Source organism: Thermobia domestica, chromosome 18 (genome assembly GCF_964235325.1).
Source record: "Thermobia domestica chromosome 18, izTheDome1.hap1.1, whole genome shotgun sequence".
NCBI lineage: Eukaryota > Metazoa > Arthropoda > Insecta > Zygentoma > Lepismatidae > Thermobia > Thermobia domestica.
In genome coordinates, this window is record NC_137471.1 from 65,000,286 (window position 1) to 65,027,941 (window position 27,656).

The window sequence follows — 27,656 nt, forward strand, 5'->3', positions numbered from 1 at the left end:
TACACTTTAAACGTTATTTTAAATATTTCATAGTGGGAGATATCTTTGGTACGACTTGAGGCAATCACTGCTTTAACATTTAAAGATAATTTTATCTTAAAAATAGCACAACTTGAGAACTGCTGTACACTTAAACAAGTAAATAATGAGTAACTGTCTACTTTGTGAAACATGGGCTACCACTGGGAATCGAATCCAAGTCTCCCGCTTCAAAGACGAATTTTTAATTATTATTATTATTTTAAATACGCTGTATTCCAATAGTTAATTTCACTTACTTGTAAGTATAAAGGTACCCTCCTGCAACTGATCTTGGATTCAACTGGTAATCTTTGCCAACGCCAACGATAACGAATTGATGGTTTTCAGGTTGATTGGCAAATTTAACCAAAGCAATACTGAAATAAAAATATAAAAAGTTTGAAACAATTGACTAACATGTGTTACTGTGTGAAAATATTGCCATTTTTATTTACTATTTAGACTAGTATATAATTTTTATTCTGTTATGAATTTGTGACAATTTGTGTATAACCACATATAAATCCAAGTCTGACGCTGAAAATCTCCCACGAACACTATCATTTACGACTGCTTAGTATTTTTTTTTTTTTTAATATAATATAACCTTACTTTCTTACTATAAATATTTGAATCAAAATTCCTGCATTTGCAATACAATAAAGCACTAGTACCAAACAATAATTATGCACTGTCTATATCTTTAATATCTCGGCATTTTGAATAGTCAAACAACATATATAATTTGACCTATCACTATGTACAACATAGGAAACCAATTATTTAATTGCTGTTTTTCTATCGAAACGAAGATTTTTCGGCGCTCCTCAAGCTTCTTTATTTTTAAAGATAATTCTTTTCGCAGCCTTTTTCTTATCTTTTGGAATATGTCTTCATTCTTTGATACATATATTCATGTTTATACCATTTGTGGGTATATATAAATTCCCAGAATCTTCTGTGAAATATAGCATATTACCCTGATTTTCAAAGTAAGCGTGAACCCCATTTTAGCAACTTTTTAGATACTGAAATAATCCAATTCAAATACATACCTCAACGCAGCTTCATTTTGGTCCAGTCTTATAATTTGCTCAGTTCGCCCCTCAACCGGGTCCATTACTCTAATTATTGATGCCCACATTCCTGGTCCTGCTTTTGGCGCACTGAATACACTCTCTGGTAAATCTTCATTTAAAAATGCTTCTGCCATTTCTCTAGCTAACTCTTGTTCTTCTTCTCCAGCAGCTTCTTGCATTTCCTATATTAAACCAACAAATTATGAACTTCAATGCATGGGTGCATTTCATATTTTTACACATTAAGAACGAAATGTAAAAATACATATACAGATGGTGATCAGAAAAATGGAAACACCTGTAGTTGGCAACACGTCAGATGTATGGGTTGGCAGTGGTGTCGTGGCGCCCGCAGCGCCGGACCGCTGGTGGTGGTGTGTTAGGTCGGTCTCCATACTACGTCACGCGCAGTGAACCAGCAGTGTCCAGTGGCTGCAGCAGACGGAGGTAGGGTAAAATGGGAGACCTCTCAGATTTTCAAAGAGGGCAAATTGTTGGTGTGCGGTTATGTGGAGTGAGTGTGACGGCAGTGACTACTGTGTTAGGTGTGTCGCGTGGGACAGTGTCGAAGGTGGTGACGGCCTACACAACACACGGGAAAACCACATCGGGGACGCGGAACAGTGATCGGAAGAAAATCATGAGTGACAGGTCACGCAGGGTATTAAAAGCGCATTGTCACGCAGAACCGTCGTGCCACTGCGAAGCAAGTGACGGAGGAACTCAATCAGCACCTCCCCCACCCTGTTTCGACAATCACAGTCCGCCGCGAATTACATGACATGAACTTACGGGGTCGTGTTGCACGGGCCAAACCGCTCATCAGGGACCATAACGCTTTCGCACGCCGCAAATGGTGCCGCGACCATGCAACTTGAACCATTGAGGACTGGAAACATGTGATATGGTCGGATGAGTCATCCTTCACCCTATTCCCAACCACGGGCCGTGTTTGTGTGTGGAGAACGCCCAAAGAAGCTTATGATCTGCAGTGTCTCCGCCCAACTGTGAAACATGGCGGCGGCTCGGTGATGCTGTGGGCCGCCATATCATGATTTTCATTGTGTCCTGTGGTTACACTTCGCTGACGAATCACTGCCAACGATTATGTCGCAATTTTAGGAGACCACTTGCATCCTATGATCCGGATGTTGTTCCCGGACAATGACACCATCTTCCAGGATAATAATGAACCCATTCACACAGCTGGCGTTGTTGCAGTGTGGTTTGAGGAACATCGGGATGAATTTCAACACCTCCCCTGGCCCGCCCGATCCCCAGATCTCAACATAATTGAACATCTGTGGTCCGTCTTGGAAACACGACTTCGGCGACGATTTCCACCTCCATCCACTCTCACAGAACTGGCCGATGCGCTGCACGAGGAATGATGTAAAATTCCACTTGCTACCATTCACGACCTCTATGCCTCCATCCCACGTCGCATCAAGACTGTTCTGAAGGCGAAAGGTGACCCGACACCATATTAATCTGGTAAGTTGCCATTTCGTTCAGGTGTTTCCATTTTTCTGATCACCATCTGTATATAAAAGTTTTATCTGTTAAGTTGCGTGGTCCTATTATTATTTTATATTTCATTCACGTTTGACGCTCGACTATTGGGAGAAATAATGTTCCTGATGTTGAATCTTCAATTCCTGTCTCCTCTACAGGCTAGTTTTATTCTTTTGCATTTTAGTCTGGAATTAGTATTTAATAAGACTAAGTGCTAAAACCACTGTTAAAAATAAAAATCTCATGCATATAACTACTAAAGTCCTAGTTTGATTTCTCTTATTTGTTTTGCCAACTACCAAAATTCTTTTGATGTGAAGTTCGTTAGACACAAATTACGTTAATGTAATTCCATACTGTCAGGATTATCTCTACCTAATTTTTAATATTGTTCAAAATACCGGTAAAGTCAGCTTGTAAATAGAAAGTATTAATTTATATTGACTTAGCTAGTACATTCTAAGTCCTTTATGAATAGATAGAACATAAAAATAGCGTAACTAACCCCAAAAAATGAAATAAAATCTTTCCGTTTATCATACCACGTTATGCCCGTTAGGCTAAAGGAAACTGATTAAAGCAAGTGCACGATGATGGAAGAATTGGTGGAATGAAAATTGTGGAAGAGGAGAGTACCCCGAGAAAACCCACGGGCACGATGTTGTCCACTACAAACTTACCTGGCTGAGGATCGAACCCGAGATAAGCATACTACCACTGAGCGCTCACTAACTCTTAAGAATAAACTATCCTTCGTAAATTTTTTCAGGGACAAATGAGTTATGCTATGCTGTCAGGTTATTAATGAAATATGAACAACCGCCTGAGTCGTTCTTTAGTAAATCGTATGAAAAAACACCCACAAAAGTCAATTATAGCTCAGAAATTTAAGGCGTTATTGGGAAACTTCGCTCGAAAAAACTTTCAAAAATAAACTACCCCTTGTGGATTTCTTCATAAGAAATTGCTTAGGCCGGGGTTAATATAATTAACATAATAAAGAAAATCGTGAGTCGTATTTGAGAGGGAAAATAAATAAAAACTCATCCTAATAGTAAACTAGCTGTTCTGGATATTTTTATGGAATTGATTTATTCCACATTATACGATTATTAATGAAATATATATTTATTAAATATAAACAAAATCCCTTGAGTAGTCTTCCAGTAAATCATCTGAGAAGACACTCACTTCAAAAGTAAAATACATGTTGTGAGTATTTTCGTAAGTACTAATTTACACTCAATGTACTACACAGTAATTTACAGTTATCGATGAAATGTTTATGAAATATGAACAGAATCTTCTATGTATCTTTTGAATCATTAAAAACAGCAAACTACCCCCCGTAAATGAAATGAAATGAAATCTTGGAAGTTTTACGTCCCACGGTTATACCGGGTAGGCTAAACGAGACGGTGATTATGAGGAATGAATGAAAGGCTGGAATGAAGAAAATGGGAGGAAACGGAAGAACTCCGAGGAAAACTCATACACACGGCGGTTTGTCCACCACCGAAAATGTTCACTTGGCGTGAGCTGGCATCAAACCAGAGACGCCATGCACCAGAGGTGAACGCTCTACAACTGAGCTGCCGCGGCCTCTAAACTACCCTTCCTCTATTTTCTCTGGACGAAAGAGTTCTGTCATGCTGTCAAATTACTAATGAAATATTTCTCTAATACGAACAAAATCACCTGAGTCCTTCTTGAGAATAACGTCTGAACTCTACCAAAACTAAATCCTTGTTATATTTTTTTCGAACTACAGTATAAGCTTGTTAATGAAATATTAATATATAAAATATAAACTCAATATACAGAAAACCGCATTTTTAATTTTCACCCTTGGGTAAACTTTTTTTCTGAACAGAAAAAAATCGTAAACCTACCGTAGAGAATTTCATAAAAAAAAAAAAAAAAAAATCTTGAAGTTTAAAATTGGCGTGGATAGTTTGAACGGTATGGCCTAAAGTACATACAACGGAAAGGAGAGAGAGATTCAAAAATCACTCTCGATATGTAGGGATGGACCATGAAACGAATAAAATCTGAAATCTTGAATTCGATTTTTTTCATTATCACCATGCTTTCTTCTCACCTTTCGTCGCTCGACGGCAAAAATCTATGAATGGGATTTCATCTAACTAAGTTCAACGGAGAGATGGTCGTTCTGCGATTATTCACTAGGGCTCAGTCAGGCTCGCTACCGCAATGGAGCTCGTACTCGCGAGTTGGAACATTTCTTGTCCAAAGAGAATCACGATTACTATTACATAATACTTATTGGAAGGCTGAACGAAATTCTAATTATAGTTTCTAAGTTGGTTAAAATTAAAACTTACCTCAGCCATTTGAATTCGCCTTTGTTTTTTCGTTTCTTCTGTGTAGGCATTGTGGTCTGTTTCAATTATAATTAAATGGGCAGATTCTTGGTGAATTACGAACTTCCTTGGGGTGTATTCCAATGGAAATGAAACCTATTAAAAAAGTCACTTATTGTAATAAGGACTAAAATAGAAAATTATGCACACGATCTCAATCTTATGGGTCTCTGCTACTTACAATACTACTCATTACTAAATAGAATTTGGCAACCTGAGCGTTTCTGTATTATTGCTATTCTCAACATTACGTGTCCATCTATTATTCGGTTGGTGCAAAGAAACTGTTCACTTTTATGCCTGGTGGAAACACCTTAGCAACACAACAAAGATGGTCTAAGTCATACGTATTACGTAAATAGGCTGGGATACCCAGTCAGTCAGAAGACAGTGCGTTCTTGAATACGGACGTATAAAGTGTCCCTTGGAGAAAACACAACTGCAAGTGATTTTTCTTTACGACTTCAGACATTCTTCACAGCTAGATGCAAGAAAAACATTACCAGTGCTTTTGGGCCAAGAATGACAACGAATGTACATTCTGAACTTCTCAGGAAGACAGTGGAAGCAGATCATCGAAAAAGTATTTGTGTCGCTGCAGACAAGTTACACATACACCATAACCATTGTCCTTAGGCGGCTCCATATAATCTATACGGTGAAAAAGTTCGACTAATGGTTACCACTTGAGCGACATTGGTTAACAAGTATGGCCGTCTGGACGTATGCACTTCTCTGAGTTTACGGAATAACTTGAAAGATGGGCAAGACAATGACTGGATGGTAGTAAACGGGGCCCAGAACATTGTTCCAAACCATAAACCTGCAAAAGGTATTGTTGCTATTATGGTGGTTAGCATCCAACAAAGGTCAATAGATACGGTATCATGTTCTACAACAATTTATGGATTTCCCATGAGTTACATGAAACCCCTCCTAATTCCTTGATCACTTACTTGGGAGGGGAAGACTCTTAGACGATTTGGCGGAGTGCAACATGCAGTTGAGGGCTATTTCGCAACGCAGAATATAGATTTCTTTCGCTACGGAATTAAATTCTTGGTTGAGCGATTACAAAAGTTTGTGGTTGCAGACCGAAATTATCTTGATTTTTTTTTTTATTCAAAAATGCATCTGGGGTGGACACTTAATTCCTAACTTAATACTACACTAGTTTTCGAAAAAGTAGTGTAGACATAAATACTGACGGCTCTATCAAGGAAATGCTCTACGAATACTTGAGCTACCAGGGAAAATTAAAACAAAACTTTTGTTTTTGTTTAAGTTTGTTAATAGCTATAGTGGTATAGCATCAGTCTGCCAAGCAGAAAACTGTTGGTTCAAGTTCTAGCTAATAAGGCTTTTTTTTTTTTTAATTATTCCACAAAGACTGCTTATTATCTGAAAATCAAAGTTTGCTAATTCTTGAAGTACAATTACATGGTTAAAGCTAACAATATACCTCCCCCCCTTTTTTTAAACCCTTTATTGGGCAGTGTTGCTCTCAAGCAACATTGTATTCCATTGCGTTATCCGCATGAATTTTATCTTCAGTGATCATTTAATTGACATTATTGCTTTCATACAATATTCATATACATGATTTGCGGGTCGCTTCTTTAGATACGTCGTCAACAGGGGATAGTCAAATTTAGTATTGAAGAAGTTTTATCTCCTACGTTTTTTTTTTTTTTTTTTTTTTTTAATTTGTGGTTTCTTGTCCTGTAGGAAAATATTTCAACGAAACTGTTGGTAATTACTGAGAGTATTCTTATGATATTTTACCATAACAGAGCAATGCTGCTCAGTAACTACACGTAAGACCTATTTTATGGCAATGTTGCTTTGAAATGAACATCCTGTATTTTATAACCAAAGTACAAAAATACTTTAAAAATTGCGAAATTATGATCACGAAGACATGGTTCAATTATAAACGCAAACTAAATATTTTAATGGTAATGCTATCAATGCTTGCCAATTAAAGAGTTAATTGTGCAGCGAGAATTTTAAGTTCTCTGTGATATCGTATATCTTCTAGTAATTAGAATACGATCTTGATCAAATTTCAGAATTTCTATTAAATTATCAAATAATTACAAAATTAAACAATAATTTTACCCTTACGAACAGTCATATTCCATTTGACACCATGATCAGAACAAGAGTTAATCAAAGTCATTTCAGTTGAAACACGGACAGAAGTTCATCATCATTTCATGGTGTTCATGTTAATCAGAAAACGATCTGAGTATCAAAAGAGAATTTCTACTTACATCTAACTATTTTTACTACAACATGATGATGAGTTTAACGTCTCTTTCAGCAGCGAAGTAATACGAGACGTGCAGCTACAGCTTAATTTAAGATTAGAACCCGAATCATCCACGCCAAACAATAAAATATTACAATTACCCTTTTCTAAGTTCATGGTGTTTTTCTTTCTGTATAACACTAAACTACACAATACGTTCGTTCGTTAAACGCTCTCTTAGGTAAGGAAAGAAAAATTACAGAACAAGAAGTATCTAACAATCTAACAGGGAGAAGAAGATAAGTAAAAATCACATTCCTTTTAAGAAGTATTGTAAATTCTAGACTTGAGAGCCGGTACTTTTATCCATTGAATTACTACAAAAATAACTGTATTCTCACAGTTATACTCTATTCAACGCCATGATCAGAATAAGTAGTAATCAAAGTCATATCAGAAACACGGACTCAAATTATCATCACTTCATGGCGTTCACATTAATCAAACAATGAATTTGGAGTGTTAAATCAGAATGGTCTTTCCTACAATGCTACCATGGTAAGTCACAAGTATTAAAATATCCCGGTACATGTATTTATTACAATGAATGAAAACAAGTTAACGTCCAAAGCATAGCTCCTCGTGTTGGACTGTCTGCAACCATCTTTCTATCAGTTCCTGGATTCCACGTCTTATCCTTAAGAGTCAACGAAGTTAGTCACTGTTGTTTTTATCTACCGTTTGCTGGTTAATGAAATATCGTAATTTCAGGAAGTGCGTCATGGACCGAAACAGGTAGTAATCGGAAGGGACAAGGTCAGGATTGTATCCCTGGTGTAGCATCAGTTGCATTCAATAAGGTTTCTGAATTTTTCTGCGTATTACAAGTCGAGTATGGCTTTGCGTTACCCTTTTGCAGCAGGATGCGCTTTCGTTTCATCAATGCAGGATGATTTTGCCATAGTGTAATATACATCCGCTTCAACTGTTCGGAACGAAAATAGGCATTGCTGCTACTTCCGTTAGAAACGAATTCGAAATGAATTATCCCTCCTACGATTCCACCACAAGAGCAAAACTTTATGCTCGAAACGGCCCTGTTTCATGACCGGTTTCGGAAGTTGGCACTTGCTCAACCACGCCTTTTTGCACGTTCAGATATCGGAATATAACCAATTTTCTGTTGCATGTAACAATCCGTTTGAAGAAACGCACATCAAGCGGATTTTGCATCGGTTGTTGATACATATCCATTCTCTTCCGGGCTGCGCTGAAGTTAACTTATATACCACAATGCAGTAGCTGCTGATGGCATTCTCGAGTTTGTGAAGGTGACGCACTACAATAGAAAATGAAATGAAATATGAGTTTTACGTCCCACGTTTCTGCCGGTTAGGCTAAAGGAGACGGTGATGATGAGTAATGAATGAAATGGTGGAATGAAGAAAGTGGGAGGAAACGGGAGAACCCCGAGGAAACCCATGCACACGGTGTTTGTCCACCACAAAGTTCACTTGGCGGGGGCCGCACTACAATAGAGTAAAACACGCTGAGTTGGTTGATGATTGTCTGTGCTGGTGGATAGATTTTCCTCAATGACGTGTCGTATGTTCTGGCTTATGTCTGGTGGGAAACAGCTCAGAAACATTAACACAGATGGTCTAAGGTCAGAGGTATTGCGTCAAAACTAATTACGATTTTGCAGCAAACATGCTGACCAATCACAAGAATTGGGTCGTACGAAAATGTCTCTTGGAGAAAACACATGTGAGTGATTTTTTAAACTGGGACATTTTCCACAGCAAGCTGCAAGAAAAACACTACCGGTGCTTTTGGGCCAAGAGCTTCGAATGAATACACACTTTGAGCTTCTCAAGAAGACCCTGGGAGAAGACCATAGGAAAAGTGTTTGTATCGCTGCAGACGAGTTATAGAGGAGCCAGCAAGAGGTCTCTGACAGCTCACAGTGGCGCTGCTACTACTCACGTGTTAAGGCTTTTTTCGATGCATCTATAATGGGAATTTAATTAATGGTGTAAGACAGAGTAACTGTGGTTGGTAACAATAGCACCAAAATAGGGGCTGCATTTTCCGTCCGATTGCAGTAAGAAACTTCACGGATCATCTCTATAGGCATACACCATACCCTGTCAATCGGCGGCTCCGTGTAATCAGTACAATGAGAAAGTTGGACTCATGGGTGAAGCTTGAATTGACATTGGTCGGCTGTCAGGAGCTCTGCACTTCTTTGAGTTTATGGAGTAACTTGGAAGATAAGCAAGACAATGGCTAGATGGGCGTGAACGTCCAGAACAGTGTACCAATCAATCAACCTACAAAAGGCACTGCTGCAGTTATGGTGGCTAGCACCCAGCAATTGTCAACAGATACGATATCACGTTCAACAATTTATGCCCACATGTCGCTTAGGAGTTGCAGACTCTCCACGAAATACAACATGAAACACCTCCTCATCCACCGTACTCTGCTCACGTCTCTCTCCGACCTCTTCCGGCATCTCGATTATTACTTGATTGGGGAAGACTCTCAGATTATTGGGAGTGCAACTTGTGGTTGAGGACTACTTTGCCTCGCACAATATAATTTCTTTCGCTACGGAATTAAATTCTTGGTCGAGCGATGGAAAAAGTTTGTGGTTGCTGACAGCGGCTTTTTCATTAAAAAAAACTTTGAAAATGATGCACCCGCAGTGAACACTATTTCTACCAACCTAATACTACACTATAGTTTGAATTTAGAAACAGACTAGCGTAGACACAACCAGGATCTTACACCTGTCAAACAAATGCTCTACACTTGAGCTACCAGAGAAATGAGTGTATTCTTGATTTCGTTTGATTTTGTTAATAGCTAAAGTGGTACAGCATCTGTCTACCAAGCAGAAGACAAATGGTCCGAATGGTCTTATTATTATTATTATTATTATTATTTTTTTCGAAGTCATTCACATAAACTAGTTACCTAATAGTGAAAGATTAATATTCCTTAAACTATGACTACGTAGTTAAAGGTAACAATATTTATCCTTTTTCAGGTCTTCAGTAAGGCAAGGAAATCATCATCTAGTTTATAGTTAGACTATGATTTTATTTAAATTTCAAAATTTCTATTAAATTGTGAAATTACAAAATTAAATTTTAATTGTAACCTTACAAGCAGTTATATTCCACTCAACACCATGATCAGAATAATAGTTAATCAAAGTCATTTCAGTTGAAACACGGACAAAATTTTATCATCATTTCATGGCGTTCATGTTAATCTGAAAACTATTTAAGTGTCAAAACAGAATTTCCTCTTATATCCGTTTTTACATAACATAATGCTGATCATGACTTTAGAGTCCCTTTTTCAGCAGTGAGGCTATATGACAAGTGGACCTACAGCTTAACATGGGATTCTAACTGAGCTTCTACCGGGAATCGCACCTGGATCTCACGCGCCAAACAAGATATTACAATAATTAACTCTCTTGTAAGTAAATCCTGTTTTCTTTCTGTAATAAATTATTTATCTAAAAGCATTACCAACACAACACTTAAGTACACAGTAAGTTCCTTCGCTAAACGCTTTCTCAGGGAAGATAGTATAAAGAAAAAAACAAAACAGAAAAATATATAAAAATGACACTCCTATTTAAAAAAGTATTGTAAATCCTAGATTTGAGAGCCGATACTTTTATCTACTGAATTACTAAATAAACAGTTAACTGTATCCTCAGTTATATTTCATTAATTGCCATGATCAGAATAAGAAATAATCAATGTCATTTCAGAAACACGGACTCAAATTATCATCATTTCATGGCGTTCAAGTTAATCAGAATGATTTGGAGTGTCAAATCAGAATTTCTACTTATATTTGTACAATAGTGTGCAAATTGATCTGAAAGAGATGCATACTTTTTCAGGTATACAATAATCTTAAGACAGTTTTAAGCTTTAGTTGCACTTTTTCTTTCTTTCTTTAATTAAGTAGATATTCTCTCTCAATAAGGTCCTGTGCTCTGAACAACAATCTACTGTTGCTCAATAGTTTATTGTTGAAGACAAAGTTGATATGGTTTGTGGAGTCTATTGTTGAAATGTTTTCTCATCGACAGACGAAGTCAGTTGTATTGTTGGAAGTTATGCGCCAAGCGGAAAGTTAGTTCTTCGTATGAGTGATTCTCATTACGGCTGCTACTTAATGCCAATGCCACCCAAACGGTCCAAAATTGTTACGTTGTCACAGCATACTTCAATGACAGACGAATTGCTGAAGAATGTGGTGTCGAATTGGGTATTACTAATTCAATTATGAAAAGTACCGAATGACTAGACCCACAGACCCTCAAAGAAAAACAAAATGTGGTTGTGAAGAGAAAACTTTGATGAAGGATGACCGAATTATTAGACAAAAAACAAATCCCCCCCTTCACACACACACACACACACACACACACACACACACACACACACTGGACTGACTGCTGTTGATTTAACACGTAATTTAGTGTCAAATGAACTAGACGTTCACGTTACAACAGTATGTCGCACCCTTCTTGAATCTAGATGAAAAGCTTGTAGGCTATTAAAAAAAAAGTTGCTTGTTGCTTACAAAAGAAAAGTGTAAGAAATGTGTAATTTGGACAAAACTTCATCGGGACTGTACCGTGAGTGACTGGAAGAAAGTACTTTTTTTTCAGACGAACGCTAGTTTGAAGTACTTGGTCGCAAGGCTGCTTTCGTTTGTAGAGGAAACTGAAAAATTTTCACCAGCACACACACACAAAAGTTCTGGAATTGTTTCACATTTGAAGGGCCTGAACCAATAATTCCTGTTAAGGGATGATGAACATGAGAAATACATTGAAATACTGCTACGAAAAGTCTTATCTCATCTGAAAAAAATATTTTCCTGCCGGTGATTGTGTTTTCTAATGGGGTCTAGAAAAATTTCATACATCTCAAAAGTTAATGAGTTCATTAATAGTAACAATATACTTCTTTCTCCAGGAAATTCACCAGACTTAAATTCAAGAGAAAATTTGTGGTCGACCTCCAAAAGGATGTCAAAAGTGGATTATTCAACCACGATGAAAATGCTTTGTGCTCTTGTTAATGTGTGGTACCACGACGAAGAAATTAAAAAATGTTTGTGTAAATTTGGTGCAACCCATGCCTAAACGTGTCATTGTATATTTCAGCAATCGTATTACATGACAAAATGTTTATCTTGTTCGAATTAATTTTCACCCTACTATTTTTACTACAATATTACCATTGAGTTATAAGTATTCCAATATTCTGGTATACAACATATATGTATTTATTACAGAACAATGAAAACAGGTTCGAGTTGCTGCTCATGTTGAACTGTCTGCAGCCATCTTTCTGCCAGTTCCTGGATTCCAAAGCTCATCCCTACAGGCAAAGATGTGTCACTGCTGTTATCTACCTCCTGCTAGTTGGTGAAGCATCGTGATTTCAAAGTGGGCCATGGACAAACAGGTATTAATCCGAAGGGGCTACGCCAGGGCTATATGTATCAGTTCGATGCCATCGACTGAGTTTTTCGAACCTAGTATTAAGTTATACTGTTGGAGCAGGGTACGCTTTTGGGTCACCAATGCACGATTTTTTGGCGTAGAGCAGCATACATCCGCTTCAACTGTAAGGAATAAAGGTCTGCATCGATGGTACGTGCGATAGAAACGAACTCGAAATGAATTACCCCTCGTAGATCCACTACGCTGCGAGCGTGACTAAGATCGAAACGGTCCTGTTTGACGACCGGTTCTGACGACTGGAACACTTGCTTAACCAGTTTTTGTATATTCGGATTTCGGAAAAATCACCCTTTTTCGTCGTATGTGACAATCCGTTTCAGGAAATTCACATCACGAAGATTTTGCAGCGGTTGTCGATACACTTTGGGAATGAGCTGGAGTCAACTTATGTGTCACAATGCGTGAGCTCGTGGTAGTTTTCCCGAGTTCGTGAAGGTGACGCACTACAGTGGACTAGGACATGTCGAGTTAGTTTGATAATAGTCGTGTGCTGGTGAATGGATTTCCATCAATGGCGTGTTGCATGACCTTAGAATATGTTACTGCCGTTCCTTCACTATCTCTCACATTTTTATAACTCGCATGAAATTTCTGGAACCAACAAGTTGCAATGCAATGGTTCACTGCATCTTCCACTTTCAAATGACAAATGTTTTGGGTTGCTGCCGCAACACTGTGTCCCGAGTTCGAACTCATGCAGCAAATGTTCACGTAATAGACGTTGTTGAGCATTCATCAACGCCACTAAAAACCGATTGAAGATACTGATGGAGTGGCGGACTCTGTATTCAGCAGTCAGTTTGCCACATTACCGCTTAGGACAATTTAATCTTGTACTTAGTGTCATCACAGTGTATACATGGGCCTACTGTTTGGGTTGTGGAAATACTGCAAGGCTAGGAATTTACTCTTTTTTAAGTGTATACCGTTTTCTTTCTGTAATACATTGATTACCAAAGCATTCTGACATAGCAATCGCCAAACAATTTCTCAGATAACGAAAAGTATATATATATATATATATATATATATATATATATATATATATATTTCATGATTCTATATAAAAGTATTGCCAATTCTAGATCTGAGAACCCTGTATTTTCACATCCACTGCATTACTAAAGCAAACAAAACTGTTATTCTCCCAGTTATAATCAGTTTAGCGCCACGATAAAGTCATTTCAGAAACAAGGACAAAAATGTTCATAATTTCCACTTATATTTAATAGCTTCTACTACATTATAAGAATTAACCCTTTTGTAAGTACATTGTTTACTTTCGGTGATAAATTACTCACCTAAAAGCATTATCACACAACACTAAAGTACACAGTAAGTTCCTTCGCTAAACGCTTTCTCATAGAAGGAAGGTAGTATAAAGTAAAAATACAGAACAGATAAATATATAAAAATGACACTACTTAAAAAGTATTGTCAATTTAGATTTCACAACCCTGTACTTTGATCCACTGCGTTATTAAATCATACAAAACTGTATCCTCGCAGTTCAATGCCATGATCAGAATAATAAATAATCAAAGTCATTTCAGAAACACGGACTAAAAATAATCATCATTTCATGGCCTTCATATTAATCAATGATTTAGTGTATCAAATCAGAATTTCCACTTACATCAATTACTACATGGATTATTTAAATTTTTAAATTACACGTTCAGTGCTCACATACCTGGTTAAAAACTGCTCCAAGCTTTTCCAGAGCCAAAATACGTAGTGTATTTGTTGAGATAGCCACAATACCTTCAGGACACTGTTCTGATGAGAATCCTGATGCAAATTCCAGAGCTTCGTATGACAACGGCGTCAAATGAAATCTATTCTGATAGTAATAACTTAACCATGAACGACTTGACATAGCCAAAACCTGTAACATACGATAAATTATTCACACATTCACACACTTCAAACAATTATTTTCCATGATAAGAAGATTGAAGTAATTCGTAAAATGATTCAAATGGTATCCGCAAAATATTATGAGAATGACTTTATACGTTTGTATGGTAGTAACTTCTTTAATAAATTTATAGAACTTTCGAGTAAACACACCATCATACATAAATCACATCTTACCTAACGGGAGTCAACTGTTGGAAGGAAAAATAAAAATGATTTCAACATCTTGATCCTGTGGTTTTCGTCAGAGCCTTGCTAAGAATACGAAAGGGATCATGTGAATTTAGATTAAATGATGTGAAAGACTTCGAAAAAACTAACGCGCAACATTCTCCTCAGACACATGGTCCCGTACTTTTACCCTTATACAGACAACCGGTCGTTTCAAACTGGTTACGAATGTTGCTGGCATTTCGGAGATCACGATGAAACTCCCTACGAAACACACGCTGAAGCGTAATAACTAATTTACAACTAGTAAAAAAGCTTTCTGTTGAGGAATCACCATTTCTGTTACTGTCGCTGCCAAGCGAAAACAGGAAAGATATCTGCGCGCATGCGCACACCTAAAACTATTTTCTTGCTCATAATTTGAGCCTACAAACAAATTGGTACACCTCATCTAACAAGGCAGAGTTTGGTAAGTGAACTTCAGGGCCATTTTTTGCAAGGTGGTAGTGCACATTTAAAGAGTTAATATTACAAACTGGGAGAGCGCAATGGGCAAAAATACCGGAGAAAAAACAGTCAAAGTTTTCTACTCGCCGCATATATCTACGACGCGCGAATTTACCAAGTGACGGTGTGGCAGTGAGTAAAATCTGTAACTTATGTTTAAGGTGTCCCGGGTTCGATTCCTGTTCGAGTCATACATCTTTTTTTTGCTTCAACCAATAAAGCAAGCATTTGCAACTGTAAGTAAAATATTAATTCATCGTATGTTTATAATGAATAAAACAATAGAAATTTTCAAATCACTTGTAAAATCTTTCAATGTTCCATGTTAACTGCAAACAAAATTTAATCTTTTCCGTAAATATACTGATATCACGAGTTACATTATGGTTACGACCAGTGGCGTATTTACGATTTTATTTCGGGGGGCTTTGCCAACTTTAGTCCTGGAAATGTGAAAATTCTCCAAGATATTTCATTTACTTTAATATGGTAAATAACATTTCGGGGGGCGCCCCCCTTAAATACGCCACTGGTTACGACAGTCGTTGTGTAAGAAATGTTCTTGACGCTTCGTGTCTACATCTGTTGACAGTTTGCGAATTACGAAGGAGTTGAGGGGGAAATCCCCTTTGCTAATACTGGATGTTGCTATAACCAAAGGAGATTTCCTTCTCATTCCCCTTGTAATTCGCACACTTTCTACAGATGTAGACACGAAGCGTCAAGAACATTTTTACACAACGACTGCGGTACCAATAATATTTACGGAATAGATTAAATTTTGTTCCTACCGTAATTAATATGGAACACGAAGATTTTACAAGTGATATGAAAATTTCTATTGTTTTATTCATTATAAACATATTGTGAATCAATATTTTACTTATAGTTACAAATGGCTACTTTATTGGTTGAAGCAAAAAAAGAAAAAAGTATGACTCGAACCCGGAACCCTTTACTCATGAGTCAAAAATTTTCCTCACTTTTCCACGCCGACACTTTGTAAATATATGCAGCGTGTAGAAAACTTTAAGACTGTTTTACTCCGTTATTTTTGGCCATTGCGCTCTCCCAGTTTGAAATATTAATGCTTTAAATGTGCACTACCAACTCGCAAAAAATGGCCCCGAAGTTCACTTACCAAAGTCTGCCTTCTCCTTGTAAGTGATAATATAAAGAAATCAAACTGCTATATCATATATTGAGTACACACGTAGCTCAAATCACTTCTAGTGTAAACATATTTTCCTATTCATTTTATCTTCTTTACATTTCTGCACCTAAGACAAAAATGAAATCTAAGTTTTACGTCCTACGATTATGCCAGCTAGGCTAAAGGAGACGGTGATGATGAAAAATTAATGCAATGGTGGAATGAATAAAGTGAGAGGAAACGGAAGAACCCAGAGAAAACCCATGAACACGGTGTTTGTCCATCACAAAGCCTACTTGGCGTTGAGCTGGGATCGAACCAGGGATCTCACGCACGAGAGGTGATCGCTTTACCGCTGAGCCACCGTGTCCCCTGTGTGCTTAATACAAGAAAATGTGTACTCTGCGAAAATTGAAAATCAACGCATCCATTCGACTAAGATACTGTAAGTTTTACGTACTTGTAGAATGGAGAAAGAGTACTAGCAGTGGAATATTTTTTGGCTAAATTTAGCATTAAAAGTATCAGCCTTCTCTTTCGAGAAGGACTGACACTTCGGGCCATTGTGTATCTGGTTTGATTTTGTTGTTATATAATAAACTGTATTGCTACAGCACGCGAGAGCTATGACTGAGTAGTTGCTCTACTTTATGTCGCATGAAGATCAGTAAAGATTTTCTTGGAAACCAATGTTGTAATACAAAGTATTTTATTTATTTAGGTGTTACGTAAATTTACTTTGTAATTCAAACGATAACGATCAATCATGACGTGCATCAAGTTAAACTGTCGAAGGATTAAAACCAGGGTGAAACAAACAAAACTGCAACACCCAACGATGCCTATATACCTACTATTCATTTTGCACTGTTTTGACGACCAGTACTTCATATGGTCAAATACTGGAGATACCTCAGTGCATTTTTTTTTTTTTTTAAAGATAACTTACCAAAAATTAAGTAAGCTATGTAGTATGTGCAAAATGCTATTACATAAAGTTACAATCGTTTTCAAGGCCTTTCTTGAGTTTAACTTTGGGTGCCACGCAATTATGCCATCAAACTGCGCACTAAAATTTCTGGACTATAAGAGACGGTTTGGAACCAGTTGTTAGTTTATTTAACAGTATTTTGCACATTTTAACTGGCTTACTTTCTACATTTTTTTTTTAATATTCTTTATTGTCTTTAAATCATTAACTGAAATTTAAAAAAAAATAAGAACACAGATATGGCAATTTTATATCATCGAATAAAATAGATACTAGCATACAAAATCATTTTGTACAGATATATTTACCGCCATAGAACAGCAATTTTCTCTTTTCAGGAAAGGTGGCACACAGATTTAATGTGAGTTACTAACTTGTACTCTAGTTAAAATATAATAATAAACTGGTATCATCTAAATACGGAATCAATACCGAGGTTAACATGCCACGCGTCGTAACCACTCGGTTACTAAGGACACTTTAAGAGGGGGTATCGTAAAGTTTTAATCATCACCAGGAAGTTATTAAGATATGATGATGAAATTTTGTCAGTTATGTTTGGTTATGTGCATGATGTTAAGGAAATTAACTCTTTTTTTTTTTTTTTTTACAGGGTGTGCCAAAAGTGACCAAAGGGCTCGCAGTGTCATGAAGTTCCTGCACTTCGAAGGGTATTTATTCCAGAAAAATTCTTGACGAGATGACGGCTGTGTATGGCGGTGATTGTTCACCTTATGACACCACTGTAAAGTGGAAAAGGAAATTCCAAACTAGTTCGATATCCTCACAGATGACCGAAGACCTGGAACACTACCCCTGACTGACAATGCGGCCATTGTGAAGAAAGTGGAGCGTTTAATCCTCGAAGATAGATGTGTAACCATCCAAACGATTATGAATGAATCTGGTCTCAGCTATGTGTGGAAAATTATCCATGAACTTCACATGTTCAAGGTATCTGCGCACTGGATACCTTATTTGCTGACACCTTTTCAGAAACACCCACTCATTCATCTCAAGTTGTTGCCGACAAAGCAAGGGCATGTGGCTTCCAAGTATTGCAGCATCCGTTTTATTCTCCTAACCTCGCACCCAGTGACTTGTTTCCCCAAATGAAGAATCCGTTGCGTGTCGCCATTTTGACAAGATGACGTCATTCATGAGGTGAAAGAGTGGTTTACAACACAATGTGCAGACTTCTACAATGATGGTATTCTGAAGGAAAGCTGGGAGAAATGCGTAAATCTGGATGGTGACTACATTGAGAGGGGTTAACAACTACAAATCACCATAATAACTGTATCTTTATTTTTTTTTATTTTTTTTTTTTTTTTTAACTATGATAATTAAAACTACGATACCCCCTCGTAGGCTAGCAACGTATATTCATACATTACTTCTCGGAATACCAATTTAAATACGAAGTTGTAGTTACAACATGTAAGGAAAACGCAGAAGAAAATAAACGCCCTCACAGTTCCTTTATTCACAAAATATTATCGCCTAGTATGTCGGAAAAGTACTTACGGCTTCACTTCCTTGCATCTTAATTCTGAATAACTTAACGGGCCGAGATCCCAAATATCGAGTCCTGGTATCAGCCAGATCGCCAGTAACAGCATCCAAAACAGTACGCAGAAGTACACCATTCTGAAGACCTATGTTTAAATATAATGCTCCTTGAGAACCTGGTTCACCTTCCTGACTTTCTCCTGTACCCATCTCAACAATACATAGGGACTCTGCAGATGCAGGTAAAGCCTGCATGCTAAGAGGAGACAAGCAATCCTGTGGGCGAAAAAAATATACTTAAACATACATTTACTAAATCCTACTTTCAGTTTATTACGTAAAGGTATGATGCATATTTTAGTTTGTATATATGTACCACAAAATTATCAAAAGAAAATCATACACAGAAAAGGAAACTATTAAAGCTTTCGCTAATCGATTCATCAACAAAGAAGGAAAGAAATAAGAGAAATATTAAAGAATAGTACAATGAAATCTGAAGTGTCCACATTGGAATTATAGTGTACTTTTTTAATGTGTATTATTATATCTTGACTCAAATTTTGTAATCCTGCTTCGGAATTCCTTTATTCCAATTACTGTAACTGGAACATATGCTTTCTAGTATTACGAAAAGAAAAACATCAAATCTTTATTCATAGTACGACACCTCAAAGTGTGGATAAATGTTTAACAACAGCGAAGGTTGTTACGACAACGCTTACAGGTACTCTGGTCATGACTAGCTTTAGTGCACGTGATGAAGGTTTTCTCTCTCTCTCTCTCTCTCGTATTCACTCACACACACCTACAATACTATTCGTCTCAGTTCACTTCTGGTCACCTAGATACAATTGCATTTAATTTTACTCTAAAATTTTGTTACGTTATGGGATTAGGTATGTCCTTAAATTTTACATTACTTTCAAGAAAAAAAAAAAAAAGTTGCCTACGGAATGCTGGATGAAGTAAGTCACTGATCATGAGCGCATATGACAACTTGTTAAAACTGAATGAAGATGATGCTGGAGTTAGTGACACTTCACTGACGTCTGTTAATGAAACGTTACAACAATCTTCGACTACTGCGTTCCTTCACAGGCGAACGCTCTATGAACAAGTGACCACAGCTCCTACCGTGCACATGTATGCTTTATTTCTCCTATGCCAATAAACAAAGTATCTTCACTCTAATTAGAGTACATACTTACCGAAGGATCTAAAGAGATAATTCGAACAGTGTTGTCTGATAAGCCGACTGCTAAGAAACGAGATCTCTGCTCTCCTTGAGGTACACTAGCCAACGCCATACAAATAACATCAGATGGCATCTCCTTTCGCTCGGTATATTCATTCAGCTGTCCCGTCTGAAAAAGATAAAACAAGATGACAGGTTGAATAACAGTTGCTGTAAGGTTTCGTTTCGCTTAAATATAAGACTTTTGTACTGGCGTTACATACATTACGCAATACAATGGGAAATTATTTTTGTATGTTTTATATACAGAGTGGCCCAAAAGTAGGTATACAGACCAGCATCAATCAAGTATGACATTTTAATTTATTAAAATAATGAATTTATTTGCTTTGGTTTCTTTCGAGCTTAAGGTATAAGTGAAAATAAATTAATAGATAGGGAAGAAACTAAGTCAATACCTGTATGGATAATAATAAGTAAATGATATAAAATGTCATAACTGATCAGTACGGGACTCCATACCTACTTTTGAGCCACCTACTTTCGCATGGGGGCTGTATTTGGAAGTCAACGCCTGTGGGAGTATCACCATTGATCTCTGCGACTGCGAAAACTATGCATTTGACACTAATATCGGTCATTTTTGGATTACTTTTACGTCTCGGTATCCCCCCTCCCCGGTGATTCCCGGCCCACAGAGGAATAGGGGGAATTGGAAGTTAATGTGATCAGAGCTTCACCATTGATCTCAGCGACCACGAAAACTATGAATTCGATACTAATATCGGTTATTTTCTACTACTTTTACATGTCCAGGTAAACGTCCCCCTGAGATCCCCCTGGTTCGAATCTTGAAGAAAAAGAAACGCGTCGCCTTGGTCTAGGGTCTGGACCAAGGTATCCGTGACCAAAATTTCGTAACTCTCGGTCAACTTGTCTAGTCCCCAGGCCGGTCCCGGTAAACGTTCCTTCCCCAAGACCCCCTGGTTCGAAATAATAATAATAATAAAAGCTTCGTCTTGGTCTGAAGCCTGGACCAAGGTACCCGTGATCCAAATTTGGTAACTCTGGGTCCACTCGTCTGGTCCCCAGGCCGCACACACAAACTCTATTTTATTTATATTAGATATATACGTATATCGCGAACATAGCACAATAAGGAAGCTAGACATTTCAACACAAAAGTATTATGGTATCATTCTATACTACCACTCTTCAATGTGTACGCTGCCAAGAATATTTCGAAGCAGAAATATTTGTCTTCTGTAACACTAGTAAGACACAAGAATACAAAGTTTCTAAATAAGCCATCCTATTTAACATCACCGTACAATTTTTTGGGCTAGTACTTAAAAACAAAATATAAAATTACGACTTCTCTACATAATTAACAAATGCTGTCATATTTGGTTTCACTCTTTCCAACACAGTACTGAGAATAAGTTCCCTCCTCATGATGTCGCAGATTTGGCTGCCAGATTCCTTAACAATAGATAACGCTTAAACAGCACTGATTACACTGAAAATAGCTGAAACTTTTGCAATTCATATGTAAAATGGAATGAAATAAAGCAACGTTATGTACTGAATGAAAAGAGAAATTGTCAAAAGTTTTATTTCGTATTGGAAATTACAAAAGAGCCTCCTAGCAGGAAAACAAAGACGACGACGTTGTTGAAGAAGGTTCTATGAAATGAAGTTTTGTGACTGATGCACAGATGGTTCTTTACACGGTATGTAAAGATCATCATACATTTGTTATCGCTGTTGTAAGATGTGCCGGACCTTCAACGACGAATTGTAGTCCACTGGCCAGACTGAAACGGATGTGCTTATTTGTATATGATAGAAATTATTTCGCATCGATATATGCCCACAAAGCACTTTTCCTTATCATTGAGGGATTGATTATGAAAGTGTGATACAGTGAAACTGCACAAGTCTTTTAGAATCACTGTACATTGCTACGTACAGTAGACTATAATCCAAACGTGCCCTACTGTAGCCCATCCAGTAATTCGACGAAATATATTGACTGTCGTGTGCTGCGCAAGTGCATTTGCGGACAATAACAAATGCTTTCATACTATTTGTTTTCAATGTTTCTAACATACTTGTGAAAACAAGTACACTGATTTTGGTGTTGTTGAATACCGCGCATTGGCCGAGAGCACAGCTCGGTATTTTCGACACGTGTTACAGCGATTAGCATATCATCTTCGTACATATTATTCCATTCATGGCATTTTCTTGAAGGTTAAAAAATCATTAGTGTTGCAACTGTCAAAGATACGAGGGGAATGCATTTCCATCTGAAAATTTGGATTATTAATTTATTGGTTTTTAAGTATTCCTGAGTGGTTTCAGTCACATACTGTAAACTTTCTCAACAGATGAAGTCACTCTCCATGAAAATCGAGTAACTTCATGCAAACATTTTACTCCTTAGGTGCGAGGGTTTAAAATGGGAAACTGACCTCTTGATATAGTTGTTTTTGCAGATAAATTGTTGCAAAGATTTCTTGACATAAATACTGCGTATTTTCGTATTTTCTCTCGGGAGAGACATTAATACAATATACATTTAACTTACCGGATCCATTTCGAAATACACCAATTCTCCACCAGTAAGAGCGATAACCACTTGTCTTTGGTTGACAGCACACTTGACAATTGTTTTCTTGCCAGGTGCTTTCCATTCATTTACTCTTTTATCCGCTCGAATGTGACGAATGCCATCCGGATATACCTGAAAACAGAAATACACATTTTACTTCGTTGCATCCTTGTAAGTTACAGTTGGCTGCATCTATGAAATTACAAGCTTAAAAACTACGGGTTGATCAGATTAATAGTAACAATCATGAAAATTCAGAATCTAACATGTGCGCTGATTATAAACATCATCATATCAACCCGAACACAAGTGGACATAATATTATTCCAATCAAAAAAACAGTAGTTTCAATACTGTAGTAGGCAAGAAGACAGCAACTATTCTATCTTGGTATTTAAGTTAAAAAGGTTACCAAAATATTTATCTAATAATTTCACAAAATATATTTGCAATACATCTTACAAGAATACCGGCAGAGTTGTAGTCGAGAGTATACTTTCTACTTCAAGGAGCTTAGTACTGCTGTTTCGTTCATATTTATTTATTTATTTAATCGGGTCATGACTCCAGTGATAAAGTAACTATATCACTTTTCTTTCTATTATATTCTTAGCCACTGTTCAAGAATATCGATTATTCAAAGACTTCTGTGATTAAAACAGGAGAAAAAAAAATGGATAGATTATGTCAGCTTTGTATCTGTTCATGTTGATTTGATGAGTGTACTCGGAATATTTTTAAGACTATAGCACTGGATATTGGCAATGAAGGCTCGAATATATATATATATATATATATATATATATATATATATATATATATATATATATATATATATATATATATATATATATATATATATATATATATATATATATATATATATATATATATATATATATATATATATATTTTATAAAAAAGTAATTAAAACAGATCATTTAAAGTTTTTATAGACATTACATGGTTAGCAAGATTTTTGAATTGCAGAATACATGCACGAATATGTCGATTGTATAAACGATAAAAATACAGAAGATATTCTAATTTTTAATATAAATAATAATAAAACACCTTATCGAATACAATACGCCTTTAATCGAATTGATACGATTTATAAAAAAAGCTTGAAGTGGGTACTATCTTCCAAAAGTTATTTCAAACGGGTCAAACGCTTTTTCGACCCCGATTAAACAAATTCGACAAAGATCTCAGTCATTTTTCAACCCCCTCACCCACCTTTTGCTGATGGAGATTAACTTGGACATAAGTAGAATTGGGAGCGTCACGATTCATTTCAGCGACTCCAAAAACTATGGACTGCACACTAATATTAGTCGTTTTGCATTATTTTTTATGTTACTTCTTCCAACTCCTACCGCCCCCCCCCCCCCTTAAAAAAAAGTCGTATTTACGAAGTTTGTTAAAATTCTTCCAGACGTTTCGGAGTTACGCCGGAATATACATTTATACACATACATTCAAATGTATATGGCATTGCTTGTACATTCCCAATCCAGTTGACATGCTTATTTATGCCTAAACTTGGGATTAAATATCATCGTGATTGTAAACTAACAGCTTGACGAAACCATAACTAAGCCATTCGAGATTAGTTTGTCAGTCATTTGAGACACTTTATTTTCACCCCTTCTCACATCCATGCCGATGGGGGCTGAACTTGGACTTTAACGCTATCGAGAGTGCAATTAATTATCTCCGAGACATCGAGAACAATGGATTCGACACTAACATCGGTCGTTTTCCATTATTTTTACATGTCAATCCCATCCCACTACTCTAGGGGTGCTAATGGGATTAAACCAGGGTGGAAAAAAATCATGATTTTTTTTTAAAAAAATCATTTTTGTTGATTTTTTTGATTTAAATCGATTTTTTTGATTTAAATCAAATCTTTCTCCTCGTATAATACAAGTCGCGAACTGAAGAAAAAGCATTAGGAATTAGTATTAAATGCTAATTATGCCATTTAAGTGAAAATATTGGGGTTGAATTTTGAATTATCCCGAATCGTTAACCTATATCAATCCCAAACAATGTTTCTTAACCCTTTTAAATTATGGCTCTTTTTAAAAGTAAATTATAGACTTTCCGTCAAGCAGCTACAGCATCATCCTTATTTATCCTAAGATCATGGTACATACATCACTCTCTTTAGAATAGAATAGCTTTTGAAATGGTAACATTCACATTTCCCTATCATATCCCTGAAGCGGGAAATTTTTAGAGTAATCGGCGTTTTTTTTTTACTTTTTTTTTTTTTTTTTTTTTTTTTAATTTGGATCCCGTCTGTATTCCCCTGTGTTAACACACAGATCTCAAAATCAACTGGAAAATACTAAGGGGTGTACTAAATGTGTGTAACAAATTTCAAGCTTCTACCTTGAGTAGTAAGGGTGAGAAAACTATTTGACAATGAGCTAAGAATATTCCTACAATGCCCCAGATGACCCGGATAGAATATAAAAATTTCCTCAAACATCCCTATTTATTCTAGGATCATGATTTGTACATCATTCTTTTCAGAATAAAACAAATTTAAAAACCGTACCCTTCAAATGTCTCCATCATGTATTTGGGCGGGTAAATCACGAAAAAAGGCATTTTCTGTTAAATATATATATATATTTTAAATTTTTACCTCTGTGGACCCCTCCCCCTGTTTTAAGGCAGAGATCTGAAACAAACCTGAAAAATACTGAGGGGGTGCACTGAGTAAATGTGCAAAATTTCAATCTTGTAGGTGCGAAAAATAATATTCCCCAAATACCCCAGATTCCCGTATAAAAGAGGATCTCAGGTAACAGTTTCCTGAGACATCCCTATTTATCCTAGGAGCATAGTACGTACATCATTTATTTTAACAAAAATAGCCTTTCAAACGGTACCATTCATATGTCTCCATCTGAGGCGGGAAAATCACGAAAAAAGCTATTTTTGTTAAAAAATATCCTTTTTTAAAACATTTTTGCCCCTCTGGACCCCGCTGTTTCCACACAGAGATCTAAAAACATTGAAAATTATTAAAGGGTGCAGTAAACGAGTGTGCAAAATTTCAGTCTCCTGAATGCAAAATGTAACCCGCCAAAAAATAATAATAATAGCATAACAAAAAAATATCTTTTTAAATTTATGACGTCATACCTCAACGCAGAAAAGCGTGAAAGCATATGTAACGTGTTCTAAAATGCCTCCAGTCATGAAGAAAACGAAGTAAAAAGCCTTATTGGTACTTTTTTAATCGAATAATGAAATCTACCCTATCACCTAAAAATAGGTGACATAATTTAAAAGGTTAAGCATTAAGGAAAAAGTAAAGCAACGATTATCAAAATGGCACTTTTTTCACAAAAGTTACTGATATTTGGCAGGGGCTTATTTTTAAAAACTATTACTAGCTTGCGGTATGAAATACATAAATTTCGCCTAAAGTTATAAAATTAGAAAGAAAAAAAAAAGAGGGGATAGGACCCCTCTAAATACACCCTACTATCTGGGAACAAACAAACAGACACGCACAAAAAAGAATTTTCGTCTTAAATGTCGATGGTGATTTTCCCGTTGGAATAGTTAACGATTTTAAAACCCAAACCCAATGATACGAAAAGGAGGAAGCAGGATTACTCCGTTACCTGTTCAAAACGGGATTTTCCCTAATCATCCTCTGCATGACACTTGTTTCCATACTATACTCTACATTTCAGTCTCATTGTATTATGATTATTAACTTCCATAATCGAAATAACAGAACAGAAACTAGATTTTACTTATTTTCACTTTAAATTAATTTATTTCGGAATTCGATTTAAATCAACGATTTTTATTAAAAAAATCAAGTGATTTAAATCTTGATTTAAATCAGACTGATTTAAATCAATCCACCCTGGATTAAACGTTTATTGAAATGGTATAGGGAGTGTCGCCAATCAACTTAGGGACATCAGAAACTATTTTTTTTAAATATTAAATCAGTCGTTTTTGCTTATTTGTTTCATTTCACCATCCCCCCTCCCCTTCAGAGGTACTAAACTTGATTTAAACGGCATCAGATATGTCGCTATTCAATTCAGCGAGCCCGAAAACTATACACTCTACACAAATATTGGTCGTTCTCGATCATTTTATGTTATCCCCTCCCACTCTCCTTAGGTGTGCTAGGGGGTCTTACCTCTATTGGAGGCTGAAAAACTTGAAAGTATGCGGAACTACCGCCAATCAACTTAGACTCCAATAACTTTGGATTCGATACTAATATCGGTCATTCTCAATTATTTTTACGCATCACAATTTCACCCCCCCCCCCCCCCCCCCGAGTACTAATGGCAGTTAAACTTGAACTTAAATGGCATCTAAAATGTCAAGCTGTGAATCCCAAAAACTATGGATTCGATATTAATATCGGCTATTTTCAATTACTATATATATATATATATATATTGTGTGTGTGTGTGTATGTATGTATCTTCGCTTCCCACTCTCCCTAGGTGTACTAGGGGATCTTATACTGACAGTACTCTTTTCCAGACCGAAAGAAATGTGTGTACCAACTTTGGTTAAAATTGGTGCAGGCGTTCCAGAGATATGATGGAACACACACATCCGTCCGAAACTTTTTTGCTTAGAATCACACATACTATCAATTCCCAAAGTACTGCCATTTTCACGCGGGACACCTTATACATAATATATATGATAGTATGTGTGATTCTAAGCAAAAACTTCATATGTCCTATTCTCAACG

At 36.6% G+C, this 27,656-nt stretch overlaps 1 protein-coding gene across 2 annotated transcripts in view; it reads right to left on the minus strand.

Moving 5' to 3' along the window:
- The window catches only part of Sf3b3 (splicing factor 3b subunit 3), an 83,003-nt gene that overhangs the window by 16,105 nt on the left and 39,242 nt on the right, over window positions 1-27,656 (minus strand). For both annotated transcript variants that reach the window (XM_081746351.1, XM_081746350.1), the window contains exons 10-16: window positions 22,871-23,026; window positions 20,291-20,446; window positions 19,095-19,355; window positions 14,519-14,713; window positions 4,961-5,095; window positions 1,077-1,282; window positions 279-398 (exon numbers count right to left, since the gene is read on the minus strand). In XM_081746351.1, the coding sequence (XP_081602477.1) occupies window positions 279-398; window positions 1,077-1,282; window positions 4,961-5,095; window positions 14,519-14,713; window positions 19,095-19,355; window positions 20,291-20,446; window positions 22,871-23,026 (1,229 nt within the window). The remainder of the gene's footprint in view (window positions 1-278; window positions 399-1,076; window positions 1,283-4,960; window positions 5,096-14,518; window positions 14,714-19,094; window positions 19,356-20,290; window positions 20,447-22,870; window positions 23,027-27,656) is intronic.